This window comes from Oncorhynchus kisutch, linkage group LG12, assembly GCF_002021735.2.
Source record: "Oncorhynchus kisutch isolate 150728-3 linkage group LG12, Okis_V2, whole genome shotgun sequence".
NCBI lineage: Eukaryota > Metazoa > Chordata > Actinopteri > Salmoniformes > Salmonidae > Oncorhynchus > Oncorhynchus kisutch.
Genome location: NC_034185.2, coordinates 14692918 through 14720113, shown reverse-complemented (window position 1 = coordinate 14720113; position 27196 = coordinate 14692918). Strand labels below are relative to the sequence as shown.

Below are 27196 nucleotides of genomic sequence, written 5' to 3'. Positions count from 1 at the left end.
GTTTCAGATTTGCAAGATGGTCATCATTAGTCTCACAATTCAGACAATTGATTCTGAAATATTGCATTCAGTGCCTTCGGAAAGTATTCAGACCTCTTGACTGGGTGGGTATAATTTGTGGAATGTTCCAACAGAAATCTGTTCCAAAAACGTCGTAAATAACAAGGTTGCCAACAAACAATGCATACAAAGTAGCATGATCAATTCAATAGCTGCCGAATAGGCATCAACTCACCACGTAGCTAATTTGTAATGTTTGTCCATAGGCTACCAGAGTGAGGACAGACATTTTTAGAATAAACGTGGTCAGTAAAAAACTTAATTAAATAGCCTACTCCCTACCCGATATATTCTTCTGCCGCTATACAACTTTGTATGCGTTGTTTGTTGGCAACCTTGTTATTTACAAAGTTTTTGAAACAGCCCTGTTGTAACGTTCCATTGGACAAGTTCAGATAGTACCTCCTGGTTTCTGAGCGTTTTCTTCCATTTCATGCCAACTGAACATGACCCCTTGTGATCTCCCGTTGGCCATTGCTATGTTTCACTATGCTCTTGTTCCTCCACAGCTCTGGTTTCAGGTCCCTGGTGGACCTGAAACTGATGCTAAACCCTATTCTGCAGCACATGCACCACATTGCCAGCCTGGCCTCTAGCAGCCTGGCCTCCAGCAGCCTGGCCTCCAGCAGCCGGGAGCTGCTTCAGCAGCTGGTCACTTCCTACCCCTACACACCCATGGTCATTGTCACCCTGCACACCTTCACCCAGCTGGCCGCCTCCTCGCTCATCGACATCCCCAAATGGGTAGCTGTAGCAACGGAGGGAAACTAAGGGGCGTGGCTGACGTGTAAACAGATATAACATTTTCAAATTGGTTAAAATTAGGTTTAGGGTTTGGTGAAGATTAGCGTTGAGGTCAGGCTCCGTTTCAGATTTTGGCTAGTCGGCCTGTCAATGAGATACTGGTAAGAAAAGTCCTCATAGTCTCTCCCCTGGACAATAATGGATATTAGAAACTCATTGGTACGCAACACAGACAGTTTTTGGCAGCTGGATGCTATTTGGCATGACACCTATCACCGCAGCAGACAGAGTACATCTAATTAGAAACAGACAAACAGATGTCCAAGTACAGAATTTGAGTGACAACTGACCTGTTTATTATATGCACTTGAAGTCCCAAGACAGCATAGCTTAGCAAAAGTGGAGAACATGCTGTGTCACCCACCCAGGCTAGCAAATCTAAACTCCTTTCCTTAGATTAAGTTTCTGTGAGATCAGTAGGAGGCTTTGAATAATGTTTAATGTATAGTCTGTTCTCTCTGTCTATCTGAAGTTGCAGCTGTTTCTCCAGTACATGAAGGAGGACCCTAGGAATGCAGTCAAGAGACTGGCCATCCAGGACTTGAAGCTCCTAGCTAAAAAGGCCACCTATCTCTGGAACAGAGAAAACACTCAGGTGGGGTCTTGTGTCCCACACATACCTGCAAATTCCCTACTCCATAATCCAACAGCGAGTGGTGAATTATCTTTCATTGGTTATTATGAGGATAATCCATGTTTTCATAATACTGTGTTAATTTATTTTCCTTGAAATGCATTACCTTGCTTACATACGGTAGCTATTCTGAAACTGACTTTCATGTAAATCATTAAAACATTTTTATTTACTACATATTCAACAACGTATTCAAAAAGCTTCACAGAGTAGGAGTTATTACCTAACAAAACTGATCCTTTACCAGCACACCTACTCGAAGACTCTTTGTGATTACCGGCCCTGCTGTTTTGGGGCTTTGTGACATTCAGTCAATTACTTAAGTTGGGTTCAAAACTTTCCAAAACATTCCTTCTTTCTGTTCCTCAGGTGATGCTTTCACCCCTCCTCGGCTCATTGACCTTGTTAAGCTAGCGCAGGAATGCTGTTACCACAGCAACCTGGCCTTCTCTGCCCATGGAGTCACTGTGCCCGCCAACATCGCCATTTCCTATCCAGAGAAAGGTGTGTGTATAGGGTAGTAGGAGGAGATGTCCTCTCACTCATCTTTAATTAGCTACCGGACCATCACAGGTCTTCACACTTCACAGCCATCCAAAATAGGTTCTGCATAAGAAAAACATCCAGTAGTGGACTAATTCATGTTAAAATGGGTTTGGTGCACTCCAAGGTCTTCACAGACCTTCACAGATACCAGTACAGTATTAGGGCTTGTCCGTAATAAATGAACAGTCATCCATTTAATTAACTGCAGTGTTTTGTTCTTTGCCAAGAAAACGTTTTTTTTGTAATGGTTGTTGCTGCCTGGCCTGTGTTATTTAGGGATGAAAGTGGTATCTATATTAATGGTATTGTCCTGATTTCCCTCCCCAGACATGATGCATCTGGAGCAGGACACCGTGATGGGGGTGGAGTCTCTGCTGGTGCTCTGCAGTCAGGGCGACCGCCCCAGAACTCAGGCCACACTCAAGGTGGATTGCACCCTGGTCCAAGTGTCTATACAGTACTTGTACAGTGAGGGGAAAAGATGCTTGGCCTCCTTGGTAGTCGTGTAAAGTGCCATGTAAACTGTAGTTGATTAGCTATTAGTTTATCAATAGTTTACAATAAAATCTATAATAAACAGTTATAAAACATTTGTTGTAATTGTGTACTTTTTACTCTCTCCCTCTCTCACTCCCCAGATGGCTCTCACCTCATTGGTCCAGCTGCTGAAGAGTCGCCCCCACCTCAGCCAATCGACTGTGGCGTTCCTGCTGTGCCAGCTGCACTCGGACTCAAACGTGCTGATATGCCACGCCCGGGCGGCCATCGCCACCCAGCTGCCCGTGCTGGGATAGGGCATGCTGGGGGATCTGGTGGACTTCTACCGGGTGGCCATTCACTCGTTCACCGACAAGCTGCAGGTGCTCCTGCTGAGAGATACACAAAGCACTAATACTAACTGTTATTGCCCTAAGGGGACAAGTAAAAGTGTAGTATTGAAATTGAATTAGAAAAAAATGCTAATTGGGCAACTTCTGCAGGTTTTGTTGTCTGAGTGAGGGAAATGTTGTTTTAATTGTTGTTTTTTAATTAAGACGACTTGATATATTTTAATAGATGAGATATTGAGGATTATAATAAATACTGCTTTGATGTCATACAAGCAAGCCAAACAAGTCCAAATATGCACTTCACATTTCCATATTATAAAACTAATGTAATATACAGTGTCAATGTTTATGATCACTATGTTGATGGGGGGTTACAAGATGACATACTGTCATACCCTGGGTTGTTTTCAATAGAATGAGCCTATATTTGATGTACAGTTACAAGATGACATACTGTCATACCCTGGGTTGTTTTCAATAGAATGAGCCTATATTTGATGTACAGTTACAAGATGATGGGGGGTTACAAGATGACATACTGTCATACCCTGGGTTGTTTTCAATAGAATGAGCCTATATTTGATGTACAGTTACAAGATGACATACTGTCATACCCTGGGTTGTTTTCAATAGAATGAGCCTATATTTGATGTACAGTTACAAGATGACATACTGTCATACCCTGGGTTGTTCTCAATAGAATGAGCCTATGTGTGTCTACTGTGAAGAAAATTAGTGGCGGCACACACACATGAACGTACTTATGACTCCTTTCTATGCGCACCGAAATTCCGGTCTGTTTCCCTGAATTGCATTTTTAAAGCCTAACTCTGTAAATTGTATTTTAGAACTTAGCTAGTTATGTTGGCAATATAAAAAGCTTTCAAATAATGCCTACCTGACCTAGATTGCGATTTTATAATGGACCGTTTTTGGATTCGTAAACAACAACAGTAATTGTGTGATGGCAGGGATGCAGGGTTGTGTTCAAAACAACTACAAGTGCGCTTGCTCTCTTTCCTCAACGACACAGCTAGGAGAGCTCAAAAAAGCACCTTATAGTTGAAGACAATTCTTTGAGTCATAAAAGTGTATTGAAATTGAAACATTTAATTTTAGGCAAATTCCCACGAGTGTAAAGGGTTAATAGGAAGCTAAGGAGTGAGCACTGATTTGTTCTCATATGTCATAATGGTCTCTGATAAATTCTGTGTGTGAAGTCTATTCAAGTTGTTTCCAAAGCTGTTCTCCAATCATCACCTACTAGATACTGACATCTGGCATGTGTCACCTTTCCCTGGCGACTGTGGTGTTTGTGGCTAGCCAGTCGTCCCTGTCGGCGGAGGTGAAGACCGTGATCAAGCAGCAGCTGGAGAACATGGCCATCGGTTGGCAGACCTCGCGCATGGTGAGTTTCTAGTCTGTGGGAAGTCAAGACTCATTAAATCTGGACATTTACAGGAATGTTAATTATTGTCCCTGTCGAATTAACCTAATATAGTGATGTTAAGGAGGCTCTTGTAGTCCTCTCTCGGTGAAGTAAGTAAAGTAAAGAGGAAAGACTAGACCTATACTGTATTTATAGATAAGATCTTTGTTGCCCTCATTTAGGGTGGAATCCTAAATGTGCATGCTTAACTTGACACTTGCATAAATTATGCATTGATGTCATTGGCAGACTTCCGTGAAAACTCAAGTTACAATGCGCAGATCTCAAGTTAGTATTCAAGCCTTAGTCATTAGTCACTGATGCTGATGCCTTAGATATCAGTGTAGCAGTATTTCCACCCTACTGTCCTGATGTGTCTGTTCTGACCTGTCTGGCCCTCTCTGTTCTCTGTAGGGTTGCCATGAGTTCTCCAGCAAGCTGTACCAGAGCCTGCAGACGCATGTGTCCTCCGAGCATTTCTACTTCTGGCTCAACGGTCTAAAGGAGTTCTCCCAGGCCGTGCTGGGAGACTCCAGTGTAGCTATGGCGGCCATCGCCGAGGCCCTGCGCTCTTACCAGAAGGGCATCACCTCCCTGACGGTCAGTGACTGGCCACCTGCTTATAGTCAGTGTGCAGTCATTTTATGTGACGCGGTCATATCTCTGCTTAATGTTGCACTGTCCTTCCAGAGGTACTTCTTCCAGAACCTCCAGTCAACCAGTATTTTAAGGGAACTAACTAAAGCAATGGAAATACTTTTGGGTATACACTACTGTAGCTCAGTTCTTGCTTTAGGGGCCGTTTGATGCATTGGTATTTGGTACACTGTAAAATGTATATCATATATGGAATTACCTTTTAGAAGTGGTATTTTGCATCTAAATTATTTATTGAAATTGATCCTGACAATTTTTTGCTTTTCCAGCTTGCTCTCTCCCCATCTCCTCGGAACCCAAGCGAGCCAATCCCGGTGCAGAACAACCAACAGCTGCCTCTGAAGGTGGAGGGCGTGGTGCAGCATGGCTCTACCCCCGGATTGTTCGGCAAGATTCAGTCTGTCTGCCTCAACGTCAGCTCCGCTCTCCAGACCAAGACTGGTGGGCTGGAATACTAGGTGACTCTGCAGCTATCCCACCCCCTGCCCTAGTAATGATTATTGCAATGGTTATATACAGTATACCGTAATGGGCTGATGTTATAAGTTGTTGAAGCTGTACTCCTATACTGTTACAATGTCTCTAGCTGCTATGGTTTTAGAACTTTTATCTTAATTTAAAGAAAAAATAGTACAACTCCCAATGGTTCAGCTTCATTAATACAACAATGCCAACGTATGTAACCACCAGCATATTTAATTTCCTGTTAGATTCCACTGGTCAGCAAGACCAATGAAATTGAGCAGTGGGTGGAGCACCACAACGACTACTTCAGCACCCAGTTCCTGCTCATCTTGTCCATCCTGGGCAGCCACACGGTCAACGTGGTGGACGAGATCTGCATGGAGTGGAAGACGGCCCAAAATCACTGTGTCGGTCAAGTCCCTGGAGGACCTTTACTCCCAGCAGCTCTGCCACCACCACCAACAGCAGCAGGCACAGCAGGCTAGGCCCAAGCCGGCCCCCCCAGAGGAGTAGTGTACATGCCCCCTTCCAGTGATACCCTCATAAAACCCCTCTAACCCATTGCCTTGTCCCGAAGGTCTTGGTTTGTTTCCTTCCCTTTCCTTCTCTGAAATGACTGGACTGAAGAAATAGAGGCAACGGTTTGGTGAACATTCACCTACTCATGGTTGCTTTCACTTATCCATTTATTTTAGGTTAGTGGTCACAGAATGGAGGAAGGGAGACAAAGCTATGGAACGTTATAGTTCAGCCCCCCCAGGAGGTTGCTTGTCTGGCAGAATTTCAGGTGACTGTTTACTAATATTCTATACATTTTCCAATTGTTAAAGACCACATTTTACTGAAGCTCCGCAATGTGAGTCTTTGTGCGAGTGTAGTTTAATTGTTGTCACGTGGGGGAAGTAGGACAAATGCCCATTATATTATACGGATTGGCTGTGGATCCGAGTTGTCTGGAACCCTTTTCCCAACAGCTAGAGCCAAAGCTTCTGCGCATGTGCGGGATTCTCTACATAACGCACAGTCTCTGCTCTGCTCGTTCGGCTGCCCAGAGAACAGGCTAATCAGGCGTATTTGTGGTGAATGGTGCTTATTTAATGAAGTTAGATCGAAGCTAAATCAATGTCTGCAAGATCACAATATTAATATTCTACATCACTTAATATATCTTTGTGCCTTTATTAGCTTTCAATAAAGGACTTCTAAAGTGGAAATATAAATGTTCAGCAAAGCTACTTACTCCATCTGTAGTTCAGTGAAGAGAATGCAGTATTTAGTCATTAAATTAAATTAAATTCTCCATGGGCAGGGCCGCCTCAGCATAAGGTGCCCTTGACTGCCAGTGAAAGTATTCTAAACCATTTCCACCTTCCATCCCTTTACTCGGCGCTGTTCTTCACAAGACCAGCAGGGGGCGGTCAGTGACTATTGTAGAATAATGTTCGATGGTGACAAAACAAAATCATTGAACGTTAATAATGATATTTGGAACAAGTATGGATGGACGACAGTCTCTTGATCAATTTGACTTGTATGCAGCCCCTTCTGTTATTGTTACATGTCCTTCAGAAATGTATGTTTTTTTCAGTTAGGTACAGTTCATTTTATTCCACAATAGCTTCAGTGATGGACTGATGTAGGCACTGATGCTATTTATTTGTTAAAAAAAATACTGTTCATCATCTCTGGCTCAAAATCATTTGGTGGTCGGTGGGGACAGTCGGCACTTGCTCAAATCCAAGTTTTTGGTCAGCGTCGTCGCCATAGGGAAGATCTCAGTTGCATACTCCTCACGTCCTCTCTCCCCTCGTCTCCTTCTCAAAACCCATTGGAGGAGAAAGTCAGAGGGCAGGGAGATAATCCCATAACACAGATTCTCGCAGCAGTATGTAGGAGGGAGAGTCCTAGATATGAGAAGTATGCAGGAGGGCATGAGACGAAGGAATAAGAAGTTTCGGTGGAGAAAGTTGTGGGAGTGCCCATGGGGCTGGAGGTCAGAGGTGTCCTGTGAGAGAAAGGCAGGTTGAGGTTGTTGTCAGAGTAACAGAAAGTGTTGTATGCTGAAGCAATGAAGAGGGAGGTAGATGGTTACATGGTGAGGGATCCTGAGATGATTCCTGTGAGTAGGCAGAGAGTGATGGGAAGAATATGTGCTTCAGTAAGGTAGGTTTCTTGGCATTCATAGCTATGGTTGTCAATTGCACGGCAGAAATGGATCGAAAGTCACAGAAAATAGAGGTCATGGTGGCAGCGACAAATACTTGGGATTGCGAGGTTTTACTGCAGTACAGTTGCAGAGGGTGTTGATTGGTAGTGTTCTGTCCTCCCAGACCTTAGGTCTGGAGAAGGATTAGAGGAGATAAATTGTGGAATGGGGTGTTTCTTTGTTATATAAATATTGTTTAATTTTAAAGGGCTAATAGTTGCCAATGGAATTTTTCCCTTTCTCAAATTGTATTGTACCTTATTAACACAAATAAATGTATATAGGCCGTGAATGGCCTCACACTCCAGTACAGTAGGTGGCAGGGGGATGCAGTTTAAATTGGATGCGATCCGCCAACATAATTCCCGAAGAAGAAGAACGACAGAGATTCTCCTCTGGTGGCCGCTGCAGTGCATAAATAGCTAGATATAATCGAACGGATTTTACAAGCTAGAGGAGCAGACGGCAGAATCTATTCAACATCACCCGATGTACGAACTGAAACGCCGCCGCCTTTGCATTAAAACAATAAAGGCGTGTTATATGGCTCTTTCATCAAGGGATTGTTGCATTTGGATTAAAAGAGACGCAAGGGATGTAGCTGGAGCTGATGCATGGCTATCCTGCTTGCGATCTACTAACGTTAGTTAGCTAACTGATGTTGCATCGATGGAATTATTCGAGTGCCATTGATTGAGAAGAACCCAGCAACGCTAAAGAAGACGTTACAGTACATGGATAGCGGCGAGCTATCCGTGACCGGAGTCTGAACAGCACATAGACAGGATGATGTATTACTCAACGTTGAAGGATCTAACATGTTAACTAAATACATGTGACTTGGTATTCATCCATTTTAAGCCAGCTATCTCTAACGTTAGCTGGCTGGTTTTATCGTCCGGCATTTGGACGAAGTGATAGTAAGATTGGGTGAGTATGATGATAAGAACATGGATGTTTAGCTAACTAGCTGACAAACCTCTGACCGTGATTTGATTTACAAGCAAATGTTAACTAGTAAGACATGATTGGCACGGAATTTGTACAAAATGTACTTAAAAACAATTTAAATGACATATCATGTTGTGAGTCACGGCGACGTTGGCTTATTAGTTAGCTAGCCAGGTAACATTAGCCGAAACACGGTTATCCATGCAGCGTTGTAAAAACCGTTGTACCTATAACTAGTTAGTTACATAAACTACTGGTCTAACGTTACTAGCTGGCTAACTAGTTTTTGTGGATAAGTTTGTCGCTTGCTTCAGTCAGAGCACCTGGGCAAAAATTAGCTAACGAACTGGTTGACTTTCTTTCCTGGGTAAAGATTCCAACACAAAGTTAGCTATCGTTAATGTAATTACTAATTACTTTATTGTTATTATTAATAATATTATTTATATCTCAATAGCTAACTAGCTAGTTACGGAAACAACTGGACGCAGAAAACGGTGTTGTAGGTTCATTCATTCAATGCAAAGAACACTTTTGGCTGGTCTCCCAAGATTTGGACTAGTGATGTGATTTGAACCCGGCGGTATCCGCCCTGAGTCCTGCTCAATGATATTAACTATGTAACGCAGAATCATGTGTAGCTATAAAACTGATTGCTGGTACATGAATTCAGAGGATAGTGCGTACGGCCCAATACATAACTGGGGCCAAGCTTCCTGCCATACAGGACCTCTATACCAGGCGGTGTCAGAGGAAGGCCCTAAAAATTGTCATTCTCCAGCCACCCTAGTCATAGACTGTCCTCTCTGCTACCACACGGCAAGAAGTACCGGAGTGCCGAGTCTAGTTCCAATAGGCTTTTAAAGAGCTTCAAGCCGTAAGACTACTGAACATCTAATCAAATAACTACCCGGACTATTTGCATTGACCCCCCCCCCCCCCCCCCCCCTATACAGCCTCGCTGATGTTATTTTATTGTTGATCTTTAATCAGTTATCTTTCTCTCTATATATATATATACATTTTTATTTTTTAAATCAGTTTATTTTAGTGAATACTTCCTTAGCACTTATTTATTTTTCTTTACTGCATTGTTTCAGGGCGTGTAAGTAAGCATTTCACTGTAAGGTCTACACCTGTTTAAAATGTGATTATGAGCCTAGCCTCTAGAAAGACTGCTTCCCTTTTCAGGTGTCTAAATGTTACTTTTACCTAGCTTGTGTGCTCTCCAATTTAGAACAAACAAACAATATTTGTAGCCAACTACATTTATTAGCTAGCTTACAGTGGGATAGTCTTAGCTAGCCATGTTTACTTGTCAATGTCAAGTTTTTACACACATTATAAATGCACCAGTCTGAAATGTATTTACTAGCTAGCTTACTGTTTTTTTCCCTCTTTCTACAGGAGTGTGTATCAGTATGGCACAGCTTCTAGAAGGCGCCCGCAAACTGGGCTGGGTACTCTTCAACGCCTTCCTTCGTTTCATCTTTGTGTTCATCAATAACTGTGTAGCAATCCCTTCGTATTGCCTCTACTGCATTCTTCTTCAACCTCTGAGAATAATGGACAGTCGCTATTTCTGGCACATTGAAGGAATAATGTTCAAATGGATGTTGGCAATGGTGTCACTGTGGGGCTGGGTTGCAGGCTATACAGGTAAGCTGCCACACAACATGCTTTTCCTTGGCTCAGAGTTGTTTGAAACTGGGGATAGCTATGAATGCAAGGGGTATGGTGGACACGCACTATTGGTCATTAGCCTACATGGTTCAGACTGGTGTGGTGGGATCATTGTAATCAAGTTATTGAAGGCAACAACCTTTTTCAATGATTACCTGATCCCCTTTCAGAGGATGGTTGTATCTCAAGTGCAAGACTAATATCTACTGTCTGTAGGAACTAGGAAGTTCATGTTGAACAGGTCATCCCCCTTGTATTTGTCATGTACACCTACTTGTAAATGTTTAACCTACAGTGACTTCAGAAAGTATTCATACCCTTTGACTTATTCCACTGAATTCAAAATGGATTAAATATATTTTTATATCATCCATTTACACACACTACCCATTAATGACAAAGTGAAAACATGTTTTTTTGAAACATTTTTGCCAATGTCCTGAAAAGGAAATAAAGATCTCATTTAAACAAAGCAAAAAAATAAACAGTCCTCACTGTCAATTGCATTTATTTTCAGCAAACTTAACATGTGTAAATATTTGTATGAACATAACAAGATTCAACAACTGAGACATAAACTGAACAAGTTCCACAGACTTCTGACTAACAGAAATGAAATGTGTCCCTGAACAAAGGGGGGGGGGTCAAAATCAAAAGTAACGTTCCGTATCTGGTGTGGCCACCAGCTGCATTAAGTACTGCAGTGCATCTCCTCCTCATGGACTGCACCATATTTGCCAGTTCTTGCTGTGAGATGTTACCCCACTCTTCCACCAAGGCCCCTGCAAGTTCCCAGACATTTCTGGGGGGAATGGCCCTAGCCCTCACCCTCCGATCCAACAGGTCCCAGACGTGCTCAATGGGATTGAGATCCGGGCTCTTCGCTGGCCATGGCAGAACACTGACATTCCTGTCTTGCAGGAAATCACGAGCATTATGGCTGGAGGCATTGTCATGCTGGAGGGTCATGTCAGGATGAGCCTGCAGGAAGGGTACTACATGAGGGAGGGGGATGTCTTCCCTGTAACGCACAGCATTGAGATTGCCTGCAATGAAAACAAGCTCAGTCCAATGATGTTGTGACACATTGCCCCAGACCATGACGGACCCTCCACCTCCATATCGATCCCGCTCCAGAGGACAGGCCTTGGTGTAACACTCATTCCTTCGATGATAAACGCGAATCAGACCATCACCCCTGGTGAGAGAAAACCGCGACTCGTCAGTGAAGAGCACTTTTTGCCAGTCCTGTCTGATCCAGCGACTGTGGGTTTGTCCCCATAGGCGACGTTGTTGCAGGTGATGTCTGGTGAGGACCTGCCTTACAACAGGCCTACAAGCCCTCAGTCCAGCCTCTCTCAGCCTATTACGGACAGTCTGAGCACTGATGAAGGGATTGTGCATTCCTGTTGTAACTCGGGAAGTTGTTGCCATCCTGTCCCGCATGCAGGTGTAATGTTCAGATGTACTGATCCGGTGCAGGTGTTACACGTGGTCTGCCACTGCGAGGACGATCAGCTGTCCGTCCTGTCTCCCTGTAGCGCTATCTTAAGCTTCTCACAGAACGGACACTGCAATTTATTGCCCTGGTCACATCTGCAGTCCTCATGCCTCCTTGCAGCATGCCTAAGGCACGTTCACGCAGATGAGCAGGGACCCTGGGCATCTTTCTTTTGGTGTTTTTCAGAGTCAGGCCTCTAGTGTCCTAATTTTTCACCGTCTGTAAGCTGTTAGTGTCTTAACGACTGTTCCACAGGTGCGTGTTCATTCATTGTTTATGGTTCATTGAACAAGCATGGGAAACCGTGTTTAACCTCACTGTGTTTCGTAGAAACATGTCAAATTATGTTCATAATCAATCCTCAGGTTGTTTTTATCCTAAATTGTCGATATTTCAACCGGACAATAACGTAGTCAATATAAAAGGTAAACAAAGGCGCGCTCTCGGTCGTGCGCATGAATAATCTCTGGGATACTGTAGGGTCCACTCATTCAGTGGTCTTACTCCCTCATTTTTCAGAATACAAGCCTGAAACAATTTCTAAAGGCTGACATCTAGTGGAAACCATAGGAAGTGCAATTTGATTCCTAAGTCAATGAATACTGTAATGGCATTCAATAGAAAACTACAAACATTTAAAAAATCCCACTTCCTGGATGGATTTTTTTCTCGGGTTTTTGCCTGCCAAATCAGTTCTGGTATACTCAGGCATTATTTCAACAGTTTTGAAAACTTTAGTGTTTCCTATCCAAATCTACCAATTATATGCATATCCTAGCTCCTGGGCCTGAGTAGCAGTCAGTTTACTTTGGGCATGCTTTTCACCCAGAGGTGAAAATAGTGCCCCCTACCCTAGTGAAGTTAAACCCTTTACAGTGCAGATCTGTGAAGTTATTTGGATTTTTACGAATTGTCTTTGAAAGACAGGGTCCTGAAAAAGGGATGTTTATTTTATTGCTGAGTTTACATAAGTATTCACACCCCTGAATCAATATTTTGTAGAAGCACTTCTTACTGCAATGACAGCTTTGAGTCATCTTGGGTATGTCTGTATCAGCTTTGCACATCTGGATTTTCTCCCATTCCTCCTTGGAGATTTTCTCAAGCTCTGTTAAGTTTAAAGGGGAGTGGCAGTGAACAGCAGTCTTCAAATCTTTCTACTGATTTTCAATGGGATTCTAGTCTCGGCTTTGGCTGGGCCACTCAAGGACTTCAACATTCTTGTTCTAAACCCATATCAGTGTTGCTTAGGCTGTATGCTTGGGGTCATTGTCCTGTTGGAACGTAAATCTTCGTTCCAGTCTGAGGTTTGCACTCTGAATCAGGTTCTCATTAAGGATTTGCCCTTATTTGGCTCCATTAATTGTTCTCTCTATCATTACCTGTCTTCCAGTCCCTACAGCTGAAAAGCATCCCCATGATGAGCTGTGCCTGTGTTTCTCCATACATAATGCTTTTGCATTCAGGCAAAAATAGTAAAATCTTTCTCACACCACATAATCTTTTCCCTTTTATGCTCTGTCTTTCACGTGCCTTTTTGTAAACTCCAAGTGTGCTCTCATGTGCCTTTTATCTCAGGAGGGGCTTCCATCTGGCCACTCTCCCATGAAGACCAAATTGGTGTAGTGCTGTGGAGACCTTTTTCCCATCTCAGCCAAGGAACGCTGTAGTTCTGTCAGAGTGGTCATTGGGTGCTTGGTCACCTCCCTGACCAAGGTCCTTCTTGACCGGTTGCTCAGTCTGTTCCATATTTTTTTCTATTTCCCAATGATGGAGACTACTGTGCTCTTGAGAACTTTCAACACTAGAAATAGTTTTATGTCCTTCCCCCAGCTATATGCCTCTTCACAATTCTATCTCAGATCTACGGACAGAACCTTTGTATAGTTTCTGCTCTGACATGCACTGTTAACTGTGGGACCTTTTTATATAGACAGGTGTGTTTTTCTGAACAATTGAATTGGCCACAGGTGGACTTGAATCAGGTTGTAGTGACATCTTAAGGATGATCAAAGGAAATTGGATGCCTCTGAGCTCAAGTTGGAGTGTCATAGCAAAGGCGTGTGAATACTTATGTAGTAGAGATTTCTATATTTCGGTTTCAATAAAATTGCAAACATTTCTAAGCATGTTTTCACTTTGTCATTATGGGATAGTGTGTATGTGTGTGGAAGAAGAGGCAATTTAATCCATTGAGTTTGGGCTGTAATGCAACAAAATGGGGAATAAGTCAAGGGGTATGCATACTTTTACGAAGGCAATTATTATGCACACAATTTTTGTTGCAGACTACACTGCTGCTTCCTGTCTTATCACATGGTCAAATAGTATGGAAGTCTGTATAGTACAGCGTGTGTAATAACTTTGCTATATAGTGTATTCAGAAAGTATTCAGACTACTTTTTTTAACGTTACAGCCTTGTATAAAAAAAAATGGATTACATTTTTGTTTTCCTCATCAATCTACGCACAAAACCCCATAATAACAATGGTCACTCTGGCAGAGCTCCAGAGTTCCTCTGTGGAGATGGGAGAACCTTCCAGAAGGGTTGCTCCATCTCTGGATGAACTCCACCAATCAGGCCTTTATGGTAGAGTGGCCAGACGGAAGCCACTCTTCAGTAAAAGGCACATGACCGCCCGCTTGGAGTTTGCCCATGAGAATCAAGATTCTCTGGTCTGATGAAACCAAGATTTAACAATTTGGCCTGAATGCCAAGCATAACGTTTGGCAGAAACCTGGCACCATCCCTACGGTCAAGAATGGTGGCAGCATCATGCTGTGGGGGATGTTTTTGAGTCAGGATTGAGGGAAAGATGAACTGAGGAAAGTACAGAGATCCTTGACGAAAGCCTGCTCCAGAGAGCTCAGGACCTCAGACTGGGGCCAAGATTCTCCTTCCAACAGGACAACTACTCTCAGCATACAGCAAAGACAACGCAGGGTTGGCTTTGGGACATGTCTCAATGTCCTTGAGTGGCCCAACCAGAGCCTGAACTTGAACCCGATCAAACATCTTTGGAGAGACCTGAAAATAGGTGTGCAGCGCGCTCTCCATCCAACCTGACAGAGCTTTAGTGGATCTGTAGATAAGAATGGGAGAAACTCCCCAAATACAGGTGTGCCAAGCTTGTAGCATCATACCCATGAAGACTCGAGGCTGTAATCGCTGCCAAAGGTGCTTCAACGAACTAAAGGGTCTGAATACTTGTGATGTTTTTTTATTATGTGCAAACATTTCCAAACCTGTTTTTGCTTCATTATTTTTGTGTTTAGATTGATGAACAAAACAATTTAATACATTTTAGAATAAGCCTGTAACGTAACAATGTAGGGGGGAAAAATCAAAGGGGCTGAATACTTTCTGATGGCCCTGTAGGTGTGTTTTTCCCCTCTGCACTCTTTACTAGAGGTCGACCAATTAATCGGAATGGCCGATTTAATTAGGGCCCATTTCAAGTTTTCATAACAATCGGAAATCGGTAATTTTGGACGGCGATTAAAAAATATATATAATTTATTTTATTTTTACACCTTTTATTTAATCTTTATTTAACTAGGCAAGTCAGTTAACACATTCTAATTTTCAATGATGGCCTAGGAACGGTGGGCTAGGTCACAAATCCAGAAAAGCAATCAAATTAATCGTTTACCTTTGATCTTCGGATGTTTTCACTCACGAGACTCCCAGTTACACAACAAATGTTCCTTTTGTTCCATAAAAATATATTTTTTTAACCCAAAATACCTCCATTTGTTTGTTTGTCACGTTATGTTCAGAAATCCACAAGAAAGAGCGGTCACAACAACGCAGACATATATTACAAATAATATCCATAAAGTCCACAAACATGTCAAACGTTTTTTATAATCAATCCTCATGTTATTTTTAAAATATATATTCGATAATACATCAACCGAGTGTGTAGGTTTTTCAATAACAGCGGGAGAAACCATGGCTGCTTTACTCTGTTTCGCAAAACTCACTCTGAGCCCCCACCTATCCACTTACGCTCATTTTTCAAAATAAAAGCCTGAAACTGTCAAGACTGACACCTTAGGGAAGCCATAGAAAAAGGAATCTGGTTGATATCCCTTTCAAATGGAGGATAGGTATGCATAGGAACAAAGAGGTTTCAAAATAAGAGGCACTTCCTGATTGGATTTTCCTCAGGCTTTCGCCAGCAATATCAGTTCTGTTATACTCAGACAATATTTTTATAGTTTTGGAAACTTGAGTGTTTTCTATCCTAATCTGACAATTATATGCATATTCTAGTTCCTGGGGCTGAGAAATAGGCTGTTTCAAATGGGTACGTTTCTTTAGCCAAAAACAAAAATAGTGCCCCCAAAGGTTAACTGCCTTGTTCAGGGGCAGAAAGACAGATTTTTACCTTGTCAGCTCAGGGATTCAATCTTGCAACCTTGCGGTTAACTAGTCCAACGCTCTAACCACCTGCCTCACGAGGAGCCCGCCTGTTACGCGAATGCAGTAAGAAGCCACAGTAAGTTGCTAGCTAGCATTAAACTTAATCAATCATAATCACTAGTTGGAACTACACATGGTTGATGATATTACTAGTTTATCTAGCGTGTCCTACGTTGCATATAATCGATGCAGTGCGCATTCGCGAAAAAGTACTGTCGTTGCTACAACGTGTACCTAACCATAAACACCAATGCCTTTCTTAAAATCAATACAGAGAAGTATATATTTTTAAACCTGCATATTTAGCGAAAATGAAATCTAGGTTAGCAGGCAATATTAACCAGGCGAAATTGTCACTTCTCTTGTGTTCATTGCACGCAGAGTCGGTATATTCAACAGTTTGGGCCGCCTGGCTCATTGCAAACTAATTTGCCAGAATTTTACGGAATTATGACATAACATTGAAGGTTGTGCATTGTAACAGGAATATTTAGACTTATGGATGTCACCTGTTAGATAAAATATGTAACGGTTCCTTATTTCACTGAAAGAATAAACGTCTTGTTTTCGAGATGATGGTTTCTGGATTCGACCATATTAATGACCTAAGGCTCGCATTTCTGTGTGTTATGTTATAATTAAGTCTATGATTTGATAGAGCAGTCTGACTGAGCGATGGTAGGCACCCGCAGGCTCATAAGCATTCATTCAAACAGCACTTTTGTGCGTTTTGCCAGCAGCTCTGCTGTTTATGACTTCAAGCCTATCAACCCCCGAGATTAGGCTGGTGTAACCGATGTGAAATGGCTAGCTAGTTAGAGGGGTGCGCTCTAATAGCGTTTCAAACGTCACTCGCTCTGAGACTTGGAGTAGTTATTCCCCTTGCTCTGCATGGGTAACGCTGCTTCGAGGGTGGCTGTTGTCGTTGTGTTCCTGGTTCGAGCCCAGGTAGGGGCGAGGAGAGGTACGGAAGCTATACTGTTACACTGGCAATACTAAAGTGCCTATAAGAACATCCAATAGTCAAAGGTTAATGAAATACAAATGGTATAGAGAAATATTCCGATAATAACTACAACCTAAAACTTCTTACCTGGGAATATTGAAGACTCGTGTTAAAAGGAACCACCAGCTTTCATATGTTCTCATGTTCTGAGCAAGGAACTTAAAAGTTAGCTTTCTTACATGGTACATATTTTACTTTTACTTTCTTCTCCAACACTTTGTTTTTCAATTATTTAAAACAAATTGAACATGTTTCATTTATTTGAGGCTAAATTGATTTTTATTGATGTATTATATGAAGTTAAAATAAGTGTTCGTTCAGTATTGCTGTAATTGTCATTATTACAAATACATTTAAAAAATCTGCCGATTTAATCGGTATTGGCTTTTTTTGTCCTCCAATAATCGTATCATGTTGAAATCATAATCGGTCGACCTCTACTCGTTCCCTCCTTTCAATTGGGTGTCTGGGAGCCACGTTGCTCTCTGAGAGCAAAATCGAGAGCGAAATCTTTACAAAGTAATGAACATGGCCTGCTGATAAATAATACATAGGCGTCTGCTTCTAGAACACCTGGGCTTGTTTTTGCAACTTGTGTAATGGGACCTTGATGAGCATATTGCAGATGAGGTTACCCCTGTACCAAGGCAGGTAAGCTAAGAGCTTGCTGAACTGCTGGGATAGTACCTTGTCCTTGTTGGAGTCTGTGACCGGACTGCCTATGCACAACGGGGGTTTTCCTGACTTCTTCATGCCCCATCCTCCACATATGACAAATGTTTACACAAGGTCAGTAGTTACTTACAGGTCTGTTACTTTAAGGAACAGGTAAATGACTGCTAAAGCTGCCATGAGTCGTAGTATCTTGCGTGACTCATTGCTGCAGCCACTCAAGTCCTTGTCAACATAATTACTGTCACTTATCTACGCCTGGTTAAAGGAGAATTTCGGGAAAGTACTGTGTTTGGGGGACAAGTGAGGGCGGTAGCAATTTTATATATAATTTTGAAATTATACGTTGTGGTGCAGTGTTTCTAAGATCTGGACCTGTATATTTTTACCACTCTCCCAACCACAAGAAATGTTCAATAGCCTACAGTGCCTTCAAAGTATTCACACCCCTTGACTTTTTAAAAATTGTCTTACAGGCTGAAATTTAAAATGGATTAAATTGAGTTCGTCACTGTAATGTCAGTGGAATTTATTTTTACTAATTTAAAAATAACCAATGAAATGTCTTGAGTTAACTTGGAACTCCCTCTCCCGGATCTGGGAGAATTGTCATCAACTGACACTAATTAGCATAACTCAACGGACAAAAAATATTACTCGAAAATATTCATATTCATGAAATCACAAGTGAAATAGATTGAAACACAGCTTAGCCTTTTGTTAATTACCCTGTCATCTCAGATTTTGAAATTATGCTTTACAGCCAAAGCAAGACAAGCATTTGTGTAAGTTTATCGATAGCCTAGCATAGCATTATTCCTAGCTAGCAGCAGGCAACTTGGTCACAAATCAGAAAAGCAATCAAATGAAATCGTTTACCTTTGATGAGCTTTGGATGTTTTCACTCACGAGACTCCCAGCTAGACAGCAAATGTTCATTTTGTCCCATAAAGATTATTATTATTATAGCCGAAATACCTCCGTTTGTACTTCACGTTTGATTGAGAAATCCACCGGAAACTACAGTCACGACAACGCCGAAAAATATTCCAAACATGGCAAACGCTTTTTATAATCAATCCTCAAGGTGTTTTTCCCCACACACAACTTTATCTGTAAGGTCCCTCAATCGAGCAGTGAATTTCAAACACAGGTTCAACCACAAAGACCAGGGAGTTCTTCCAATGCTTTGCAAAGAAGGGCACCTAGAGGTAAAAATAAAAAGCAGACATTGAATATCCCTTTGAGCATGGTGAAGTAATTAATTATACTTTGGATGGTGGCTCAATACATCCAGTCACTGCAAAGATACAGTATTACTCACTAAAGTAATACTGCCAAAAACGTAAGTAATTGAACTTTTTGTCCAGATTATGAAGTGTTATGTTTGTGGCAAATCGATACAACTCATTACTGAGGACCACTCTCCATATTTTCAAGTATAGTGGTGGCTGCATCATGTTATGGGTATGCTTGTAATCGTTAAGGACCAGGGAGTTTTAAATGATAAAAATGAAACCGATTTGAGCTAAGCACAGGCAAAATCCCAGACACTGGGAGATGAATTCACCTTAAAGAAGGACTATAACTTAAAACAAAATGCCAAATCTACACTGGAGTTCCTTACCAAGAAGTCGGAATGTTCCTGAGTGGCCGAGCTACAGTTTGGACTTAAATCTACTTGAATCCATGGCCAGACCTGAAAATGGTTGTCTAGCAATGATCAACAATCAATTTGACAGAGCTTGAAGAATAAAAAAAATAATAATAGGCAAATGTTCCACAATAACGTTGTCATTATGGGGTATTGTGTGTAGCTGGGTGGGGGGGAGAAAACAATTCAATACATTTTAAATTCTGGTTGTGAAATAAGTCTGTATAAATACTTCCTGACGGCACTGTATATATCACACGGGTGGTATTCCCATCAGCCATCCAACTTGTCATCCTCCTCCCTATTCTCTCCATTCTGGTCGGCATTCTTAGACTGTTGAGAAAGCTTCAATGCTGACACTGAAAACCACAATACTGAGTTTGTATTTCAGCCCAACAGCACTGCCACTGAGGGCTGCGGAAATGTGGCAGGTTGCCTAGCAGTTATAGCGTTGAGCCAGTAACCAAAATGTTGACTGTTAGAATATCCAAACCGACAATGTATAATATATATCTATCTATATATATATATATATATTATACATTGTCGGTTTGGATATTCTAACAGTCAACATTTATATGTATATGTATGTATATATATGTATATGTATATATATGTGTATATATATGTATATATGTGTATATATATATATATATGTATATGTCCTTGAGCAAGTCATTTAACCCTAATTGCTCCAGGCTAGCGACTGATCATGGCTGACCCTGGTCATGGTCCCACCGTTCGAGGGTGTTTCGTTGGGGGAGTTGGGATATGCAAAATAAAAAATGATTTGTTTCACATGCGTATAATACACACTTGTACGTGTGAGACAGGATAAATATAAACACCCACCAAATTGTTACGTTACACCCTTATTCTAAAATTGAATCAATTGTTTGTTTTCCTCATCAATCTACACACAATCCCCCATAATGACAAAGCAAAAACAGTTCTTTAGATTTTTATATATATATATATTTTTATATATATATATATATATATATATAGATATAGATATAGATAGATAGATAGAGATAGAGATAGATTTATATAAAAAAATGTTATCACATTTACACAAGTATTCAGACCCTTTACTCAGTACTTTGTTGAAGCGCCGTTGGCTGCGATGACTACAGCTTCAAGTCTTATTGGGTATGGCGCTACAAGCTTGGCACACCTGGTTTTGTTGCATTTCTCCCATTTTCTTCTCTGCAGATCCTCTGAAGCTCTGTCAGGTTGGATGGGGAGCAATGCTGCACAGCTATTTTCTGGTCTCTCCAGATATGTTTGATCGGGTTCAAGTCTGGGCTCTGGCTGGGCTACTCGAGGACATTTAGAGACTTCTCCCGAAGCCACTCCTGCATTGTCTTTGCTGTGTGCTTTGGGTCGTTGTCCTGTTGGAAGGTGAACCTTCACCCCAGTCTGAGGTCCTGAGCGCTCTGGAGCAGGTTTCCATCAAGGACCTCTGTACTTTTCTCTGTTCATCTTTCTCTCGATCCTTACTAGTCTCCCAGTCCCTACCGCTGAAGAACATCCCCACAGCATGATGCTGCCACCACCATGCTTCACTGTAGAGATGGTGCCAGGTTTCCTCCAGACGTGACGCTTGGCCTTCAGGCCAAAGAGTTCAATCTTGGTTTCATCAGAACAGGGAATCTAGTTTCCCATGGTCGGAGAGTCCTTTAGGTGCCTTTTGGCAAACTCCAAGTGGGCTGTCGTGTGCCTTTTTTACAGAGGAGTGGCATCCGTCTGGCCACTCTACCATAAAGGCCTGATTGGTGGAGTGCTGCAGAGATGGTTGTACTTCTGGAAGGTTCATCTACACAGAGGAACTCTGGAGCTCTGTTAGTGACCATTAGGTTCTTGGTTTTCCTCCCTGACCAAGGCCCTTCTCCCCCGATTGCTCAGTTTGGCCGGGCAGCCAGTTCTAGGAAGAGTCTTGGTGGTTCCAAACTTCTTCCATTTAAGATTGATAGAGGCCACTGTGTTCTCTGACTTCATTTCTGCGGAAATGTTTTGGTACCCTTCCCCAGATCTGTGCCTCCACACAATCCTGTCTCGAAGCTCTATGGGACAATTCCTTTGTCCTTATGGCTTGGTTTTTGCTCTGACATCTACTGTCAACTGTGGGAACTTATATAGACAGGTGTATTTTTCAAATCATGTCTGATCAATTGAATTTACTACACATGGACTCCAAGTTGTAGATACATCTCAAGGATGATCGTAGAAACAGGATGCACCTGAGCTCAATTTCTAGTCTCATAGCAAAGGTTCTGAATACTTATGTACGTTACAGTACCAGTCAAAAGTTCAGACACCTACTCATTCCAAGCTTTTTATATTTTCACTATTTTCTACATTGTAGAATAGTAGTGAAGACATCAAAACTATGAAATAACACATGGAATCATGTAGTAACCAAAAAATATATAATTATATTTGAGATTCTTCAAAGTAGCCACCCTTTTGTCTTGATTACACCTTTGCGCACACTTGGCATTCTCTCAACCAGCTTCATGAGGTAGCCACCTGTAATGCATTTCAATTAACAGGTGTGCCTGAAGTACATTTGTGGAATTTATTTCCTTAATGCGTTTGCGCCAATCAGTTGTGTTGCGACAAAGGGGTGGCATACAGAAGATGGCTTATTTGATCTGTTCCTGCCATAGTAAGGACTTGGGTCTTTTACAAAATAGGGCTAAGAGAAATGACAGACTATTACTTTAAGACATGAAGGTCAGTCAATCCGGAAAATGTCAAGCACTTTGAAAGTGCAGTCGCAAAAACCATCAAGCTCTATGATGAAACTGGCTCTCATGAGGACCGCCACTCTGCTGCAGAGGATAAGTTCATTAGAGTTAACTGCACCTCAGATTGTAGGCCAAATAAATGCTTCACAGAGTTAAAGTAACAGACACATCTCAACATCAACTGTTCAGGGGAGACTGTGTGAATCAGGCCTTCATGGTCAAATTGCTGCAAAGAAACCACTACTAAACGACACCAATAAAAACAATGGACTTGCTTGGGCCAAGAAACACGAGCAATGGACATTAGACTGGTGGAAATCTGTCGTTTGGTCTGACGAGTCCAAATTTGTGATTTTTGGTTCCAACCACTGTGTCTTTGTGAGACGCAGAGTAGGTGAACAGATGATCTCTGCATGTGTGGTTCGCACCGTGAAGCATGGAGGAGGTGTGATGCGTGTGCGGTGCTTTGCTGGTGACACTGTCTGTGATTTATTTAGATTTCAAGACATAACCAGCATGGCTACCACAGCATTCTGCAGCGATATGCCATCCCACCTGGTTTGCACTTAGTCCCACTGTCATTTGTTTTTCAACAGGATAGTGACCCCAAACATACCTCCAGGCTGTGTAAGGGCTATTTGACCAATAAGGAGACTGATGGAGTGCTGCATCAGATGACCTGGCCTCCACAATCACCTGACCTCAACCCAATTGATATTGGTTGTGCTAAGTTGTACCGCAGATTGATGGAAAAGCAGCCAACAAGTGCTCAGCATATGTGGGAACTCCAAGATTGTTGGAGCATTTTTCAAAAAGCTTGTTGAGGGAATGCCAAGAGTGGTACTTGAAAACTTAAAATGAAAGAGTGCACTGTGCGTTGTCATCAAGCAGTGATTTTTTTTATCTGTGGAAACAACACTGGTGGGAAAATGTGCATATTTTCTTTATGCGGGTTATAGAATATTTTAATGGTAAATCTGCCAATTGGCTGGAAACCTAGCTTCAGAAACCATTTGAAAAGCAGGGAATCTTTCAGATTGTGTCATCTTTTAAAGCCCAACAGTTAAAGATGAATTATGCCACATAAAATGATTCATTACAATGACATTGTATCTAGGTCTTTGCTTAAATGTTGGACTTAATTATGAGGCTGTCATCGGAATTCTCAGTGAAAGCTGATATTCCATTTTCTCCAATAAAAGTCTAAATGGGTTGGTTTCAAGCATTGGATCTGCAAGAGTTTGGAGCAGATTGGGAGTTGCATTTTGGGAGTAAAGACTTCCTGACTCACTGTGGAGGAGGGTTTGTTTTTATCTTCATGGGAGTCTCGGCGTTCCTAGGAAACCAAATAAACTCCAAAACCACAGTTTATGCTCTTCTCCTCCCTCACTCAATCAGCTAACCCTGTTAAAAACAGAAACTCCATTAATGGGAGAGATGAGGCAAGAGGGTTTATTTGCTCAGCACTGACTGGGTGGAGATCCAGTAGCTATGTATGATAGCTCTAGGGCAGGTTTTCTCTGTCAAAGATGAGATCACTTATTTTCTGAAAAGAGGTTTCAACTTGATATTTTCATTAATGGACAGGCTAGCATGCAGTTCAAACAGTTGGAGATGGACAGACGGGTGTGTTTAAAATGTATGCAGCATTGAAGATCCCCAAGAACACAGTGGCCTCCATTCTAAAATGGAAGAAATTTGGACCCACCGAGAGCTGGCCAAACTGAGCAATCGGGGGAGAAGAGCCTTGGTCAGGGGGGTGACCAAGAACCTGGTGGTGACTCTGACATAGCTGTAGAGTTCCTCTGTGGAGATGGGAGAACCTTCCAGAAGCACCACCATCTCTGGAGCACTCCACCAATCAGGCCTTTATGGCAGAGTGGCCAGACAGAAGCCACTCCTCAGTAAAAGGCACATGACAGCCTGCTTGGAGTTTCCCAAAAGGCACATAAAGGCTCTGACCATGAGAAACAAGATCCTCTGGTCTGATGTAACCAAGATTGAACTATTTGGCCTGAATGCCAAACAGTTGCAGCATCATGCTGTGGGGATGTTTTTCAGTGGCAGGGACTGAGATACTAGTCAGGATAGAGGATAGAAAGATGAACAGAGTACAGAGATCCTTGATGAAGTCCTGAGCACTCTGGAGCAAGTTATCTGACTGTGGCGAAGGTTCACCTTCCAACAGGACAGTGACCCAAAGTACACAACTAAGTCTCTGCATGTCCTTGAGTGGCCCAGCCAGAGGCCGGACTTGAACCTATCAAACATCTCCAGAGACCTGAAAATAGCTGTGTATGGGGAGCGTCACTGCAATCTGACAGAGTTTGAGAGGATTTTCAGAAAATAATGGGATGAACTCCCCAAATACAGGTGTGCCAAGATTGTAGCGTCATAACCAAGAAGACTTGGGGCTGTAATCACTGCCAAAGATGCTTCAACAAAGTACTGAGTAAATTGTCTGAATACTTATATAAATATGACATGTTTTTTTTTATAATGCATATGTATATTGATGAGGGGGGAAAATGTTTTAACCCATTTTAGAATAAGGCTGTAACGTAACAATGTGGATAGAGTCAAGGTGACTAAATACTTTCTGAATGCACTGTAGATCCAAGTTGGCTAAACTTGAAATACAGTGCAGTGAACATATTTGCCCCTCTCTAATTTTCTCTACTTTTGCATATTTTGGATTCTTTATGTTCAGTTCTTTAACCAAAACCTAATATCAGATCAAGTGCACCTGAGTAAACAAAACAATTATACTGAATTAAAATATAAACGCAACATTTCTAACATTTTACTGCCATACAGTTCATATAAGGAAATCAGTCAATGTTAAATATATAAATTAGGCCCTAATCTATGGATTTCCCATGACTGGCAATACAGATATGCATCTGTTGCTTATCATAGTTAAGGTCGTGGATCAGAAAACCAGTCCGTATCTGTTGTGACCACTATTTCCCTCGTGCAACAGAACGTCATCTCCTTTGCATAGAGCTGATCAGGCTGTTGATTGAGGCCTGTGGAGTGTTCCAACTCTTAAATGGCTGTGCGAAGTTGCTGAATATTGTCTGGACCTGGAATACTCTGTTGTGCACTTTGATCCAGAGAATCCCAAACATACTCAATGGGTAACATGTCTGAGTATGCAGGCCACTGACGAACAGATTTTATTTCATCTTCCAGAAATTGTGGACAGATCCATGCGACATGCATTATGTTGAAACATGAGTTGCTTGCAGCAGTGGCCCTCAGGATCTCGTCACGGTGTCTCTGCATCCAAACTGCCATAGATACAATCCAATTGTTTGTTGTCCATAGCTTATGCCTGCCCATACCATAACCCCACCACCATGGGGCACTCTGTTCACAACGTTGACATCAGCAGACCGCTCGACCACACGATGCCATTCACGTGGTCTGCGTTTGTGAAACCGGTGGACATACTGCCAAATTCTCTAAAATGACGGAGGCGGCTGATGGTAGAGAAACTAACATTAGATTCTCTGGCAACCGCTCTGGTTGACGTTCCTGCATTTTGCATGCCAATTGCACGCTCCCTCAACTTGAGACATTTGTGGCATGGTGTTGTGACAAAACTGCAAATTTTAGTGGCCTTTTGTTGTCCCCAGCACAATGTGCACCTGTGTAATGATCATGCTGTTTAATCAGCTTCTTTATATGTCACAGTTGTTAGGTGGATGGATTATCTTGGCGAAGGAGAAATGCTCTATATTAAGATCTTCCTCGGGTCCACACAACATGAAACACATAATACAGAACATTAATAGACAACCGCTCAGGGACAGAACTACATCAATTTAAAAATGTTACACGTAGCCTACATATCAATACATACACACAAACTATGTAGGGCAAATAGGGGAGATGTTTTTTTAAACCAGGTTTGCTGTTCATTTGAGCAATATGAAATGGGAGTTCCATGCAATAAGGGCTCTATATAATACTGTACGGTTTCTTGAATTTGTTGTTTGGGAACTGTGAAAAGACCCCTGGTGGCATGTCTGGTGCGGTAAGTGTGTGTCAGAGCTTTGTGTAATTTGCTACACTTTTCTAAAAAATAAGTGATGCAGTCGGTCTCTATTCATAGCCGAGAGAATGGCATTCATCGTATTTATATTAGCCCTTTGATTATAAAAAAAGAGCAAGACGTGCCGATCTTTCCTGGTCCAGCTGCAACTTAACTAGGTCTGTCCTTGCAGCACTCGACCACACAACTGGGCAATAATCAAGATGAGACTAAATTAGAGCATGCAGTACTTGCTTTTTGGAGTGTGCATCTCTTTATTACGGACAGACCTCTCCCCTTCTTTACAACCATTTGAATTTATATGTTTTGACCATGACGGTTTACAATCTAAGGTAACACCAAGTAGTTTAGTCTCACCTTGTTTAACAGCCACAACATTCATTACCAGTTTTAGATGATCTGGACCTGTTTTATTACTGGCCACCCATTCCAAAACAGACTGCATTCTTTAAAGGGTTCAGTGACTTCATTAGCTCTGTTGCTGATGCACATATGGTTGAATCATCACCATACATTGGGACACATGCTTTGTTTAATGCCAATGGCAGGTCAATAGTAAAAATAGAAAAGAGAAGAGGGCCGAGAGAGCTGCTCTGCAGTACGCCACATAACATGTTTGACAAGAAACCCCTTTGAGTTCTATTGGATAGCTCGGAAGCCACAATATGGCAGAAGTTGAAAAGCCTTAACACGTTTTCGCACTGAAATCTAACAGTACAGCTGCCACAATCTTATTATTCTAAATTTATTTTAACCAATCATCAGTCATTTGTGTCACTGCAGTACATGTTAAGTATCCTTCTCTATAAGCATGCTAAAAGTCTAAGTTTGTTTATGTATAAATAGTATTGTATT

General features: G+C 41.9%; 1 protein-coding gene and 1 pseudogene across 1 annotated transcript in view; both read left to right on the top strand.

Annotated features, from left to right (window-relative positions):
- The first annotated feature begins 549 nt into the window (after positions 1-549).
- On the top strand, positions 550-7336 carry LOC109900571 (integrator complex subunit 7-like; annotated as a pseudogene).
- A 689-nt stretch (positions 7337-8025) lies between these two features.
- Positions 8026-27196, top strand: part of lpgat1 (lysophosphatidylglycerol acyltransferase 1) — a 73559-nt gene continuing 54388 nt past the window's right edge. Inside the window, exons 1-2 of the mRNA XM_020496243.2 lie at positions 8026-8561; positions 9990-10241. Of these exons, the coding sequence (XP_020351832.1) occupies positions 10004-10241 (238 nt within the window). The 5' untranslated portion in view covers positions 8026-8561; positions 9990-10003. The remainder of the gene's footprint in view (positions 8562-9989; positions 10242-27196) is intronic.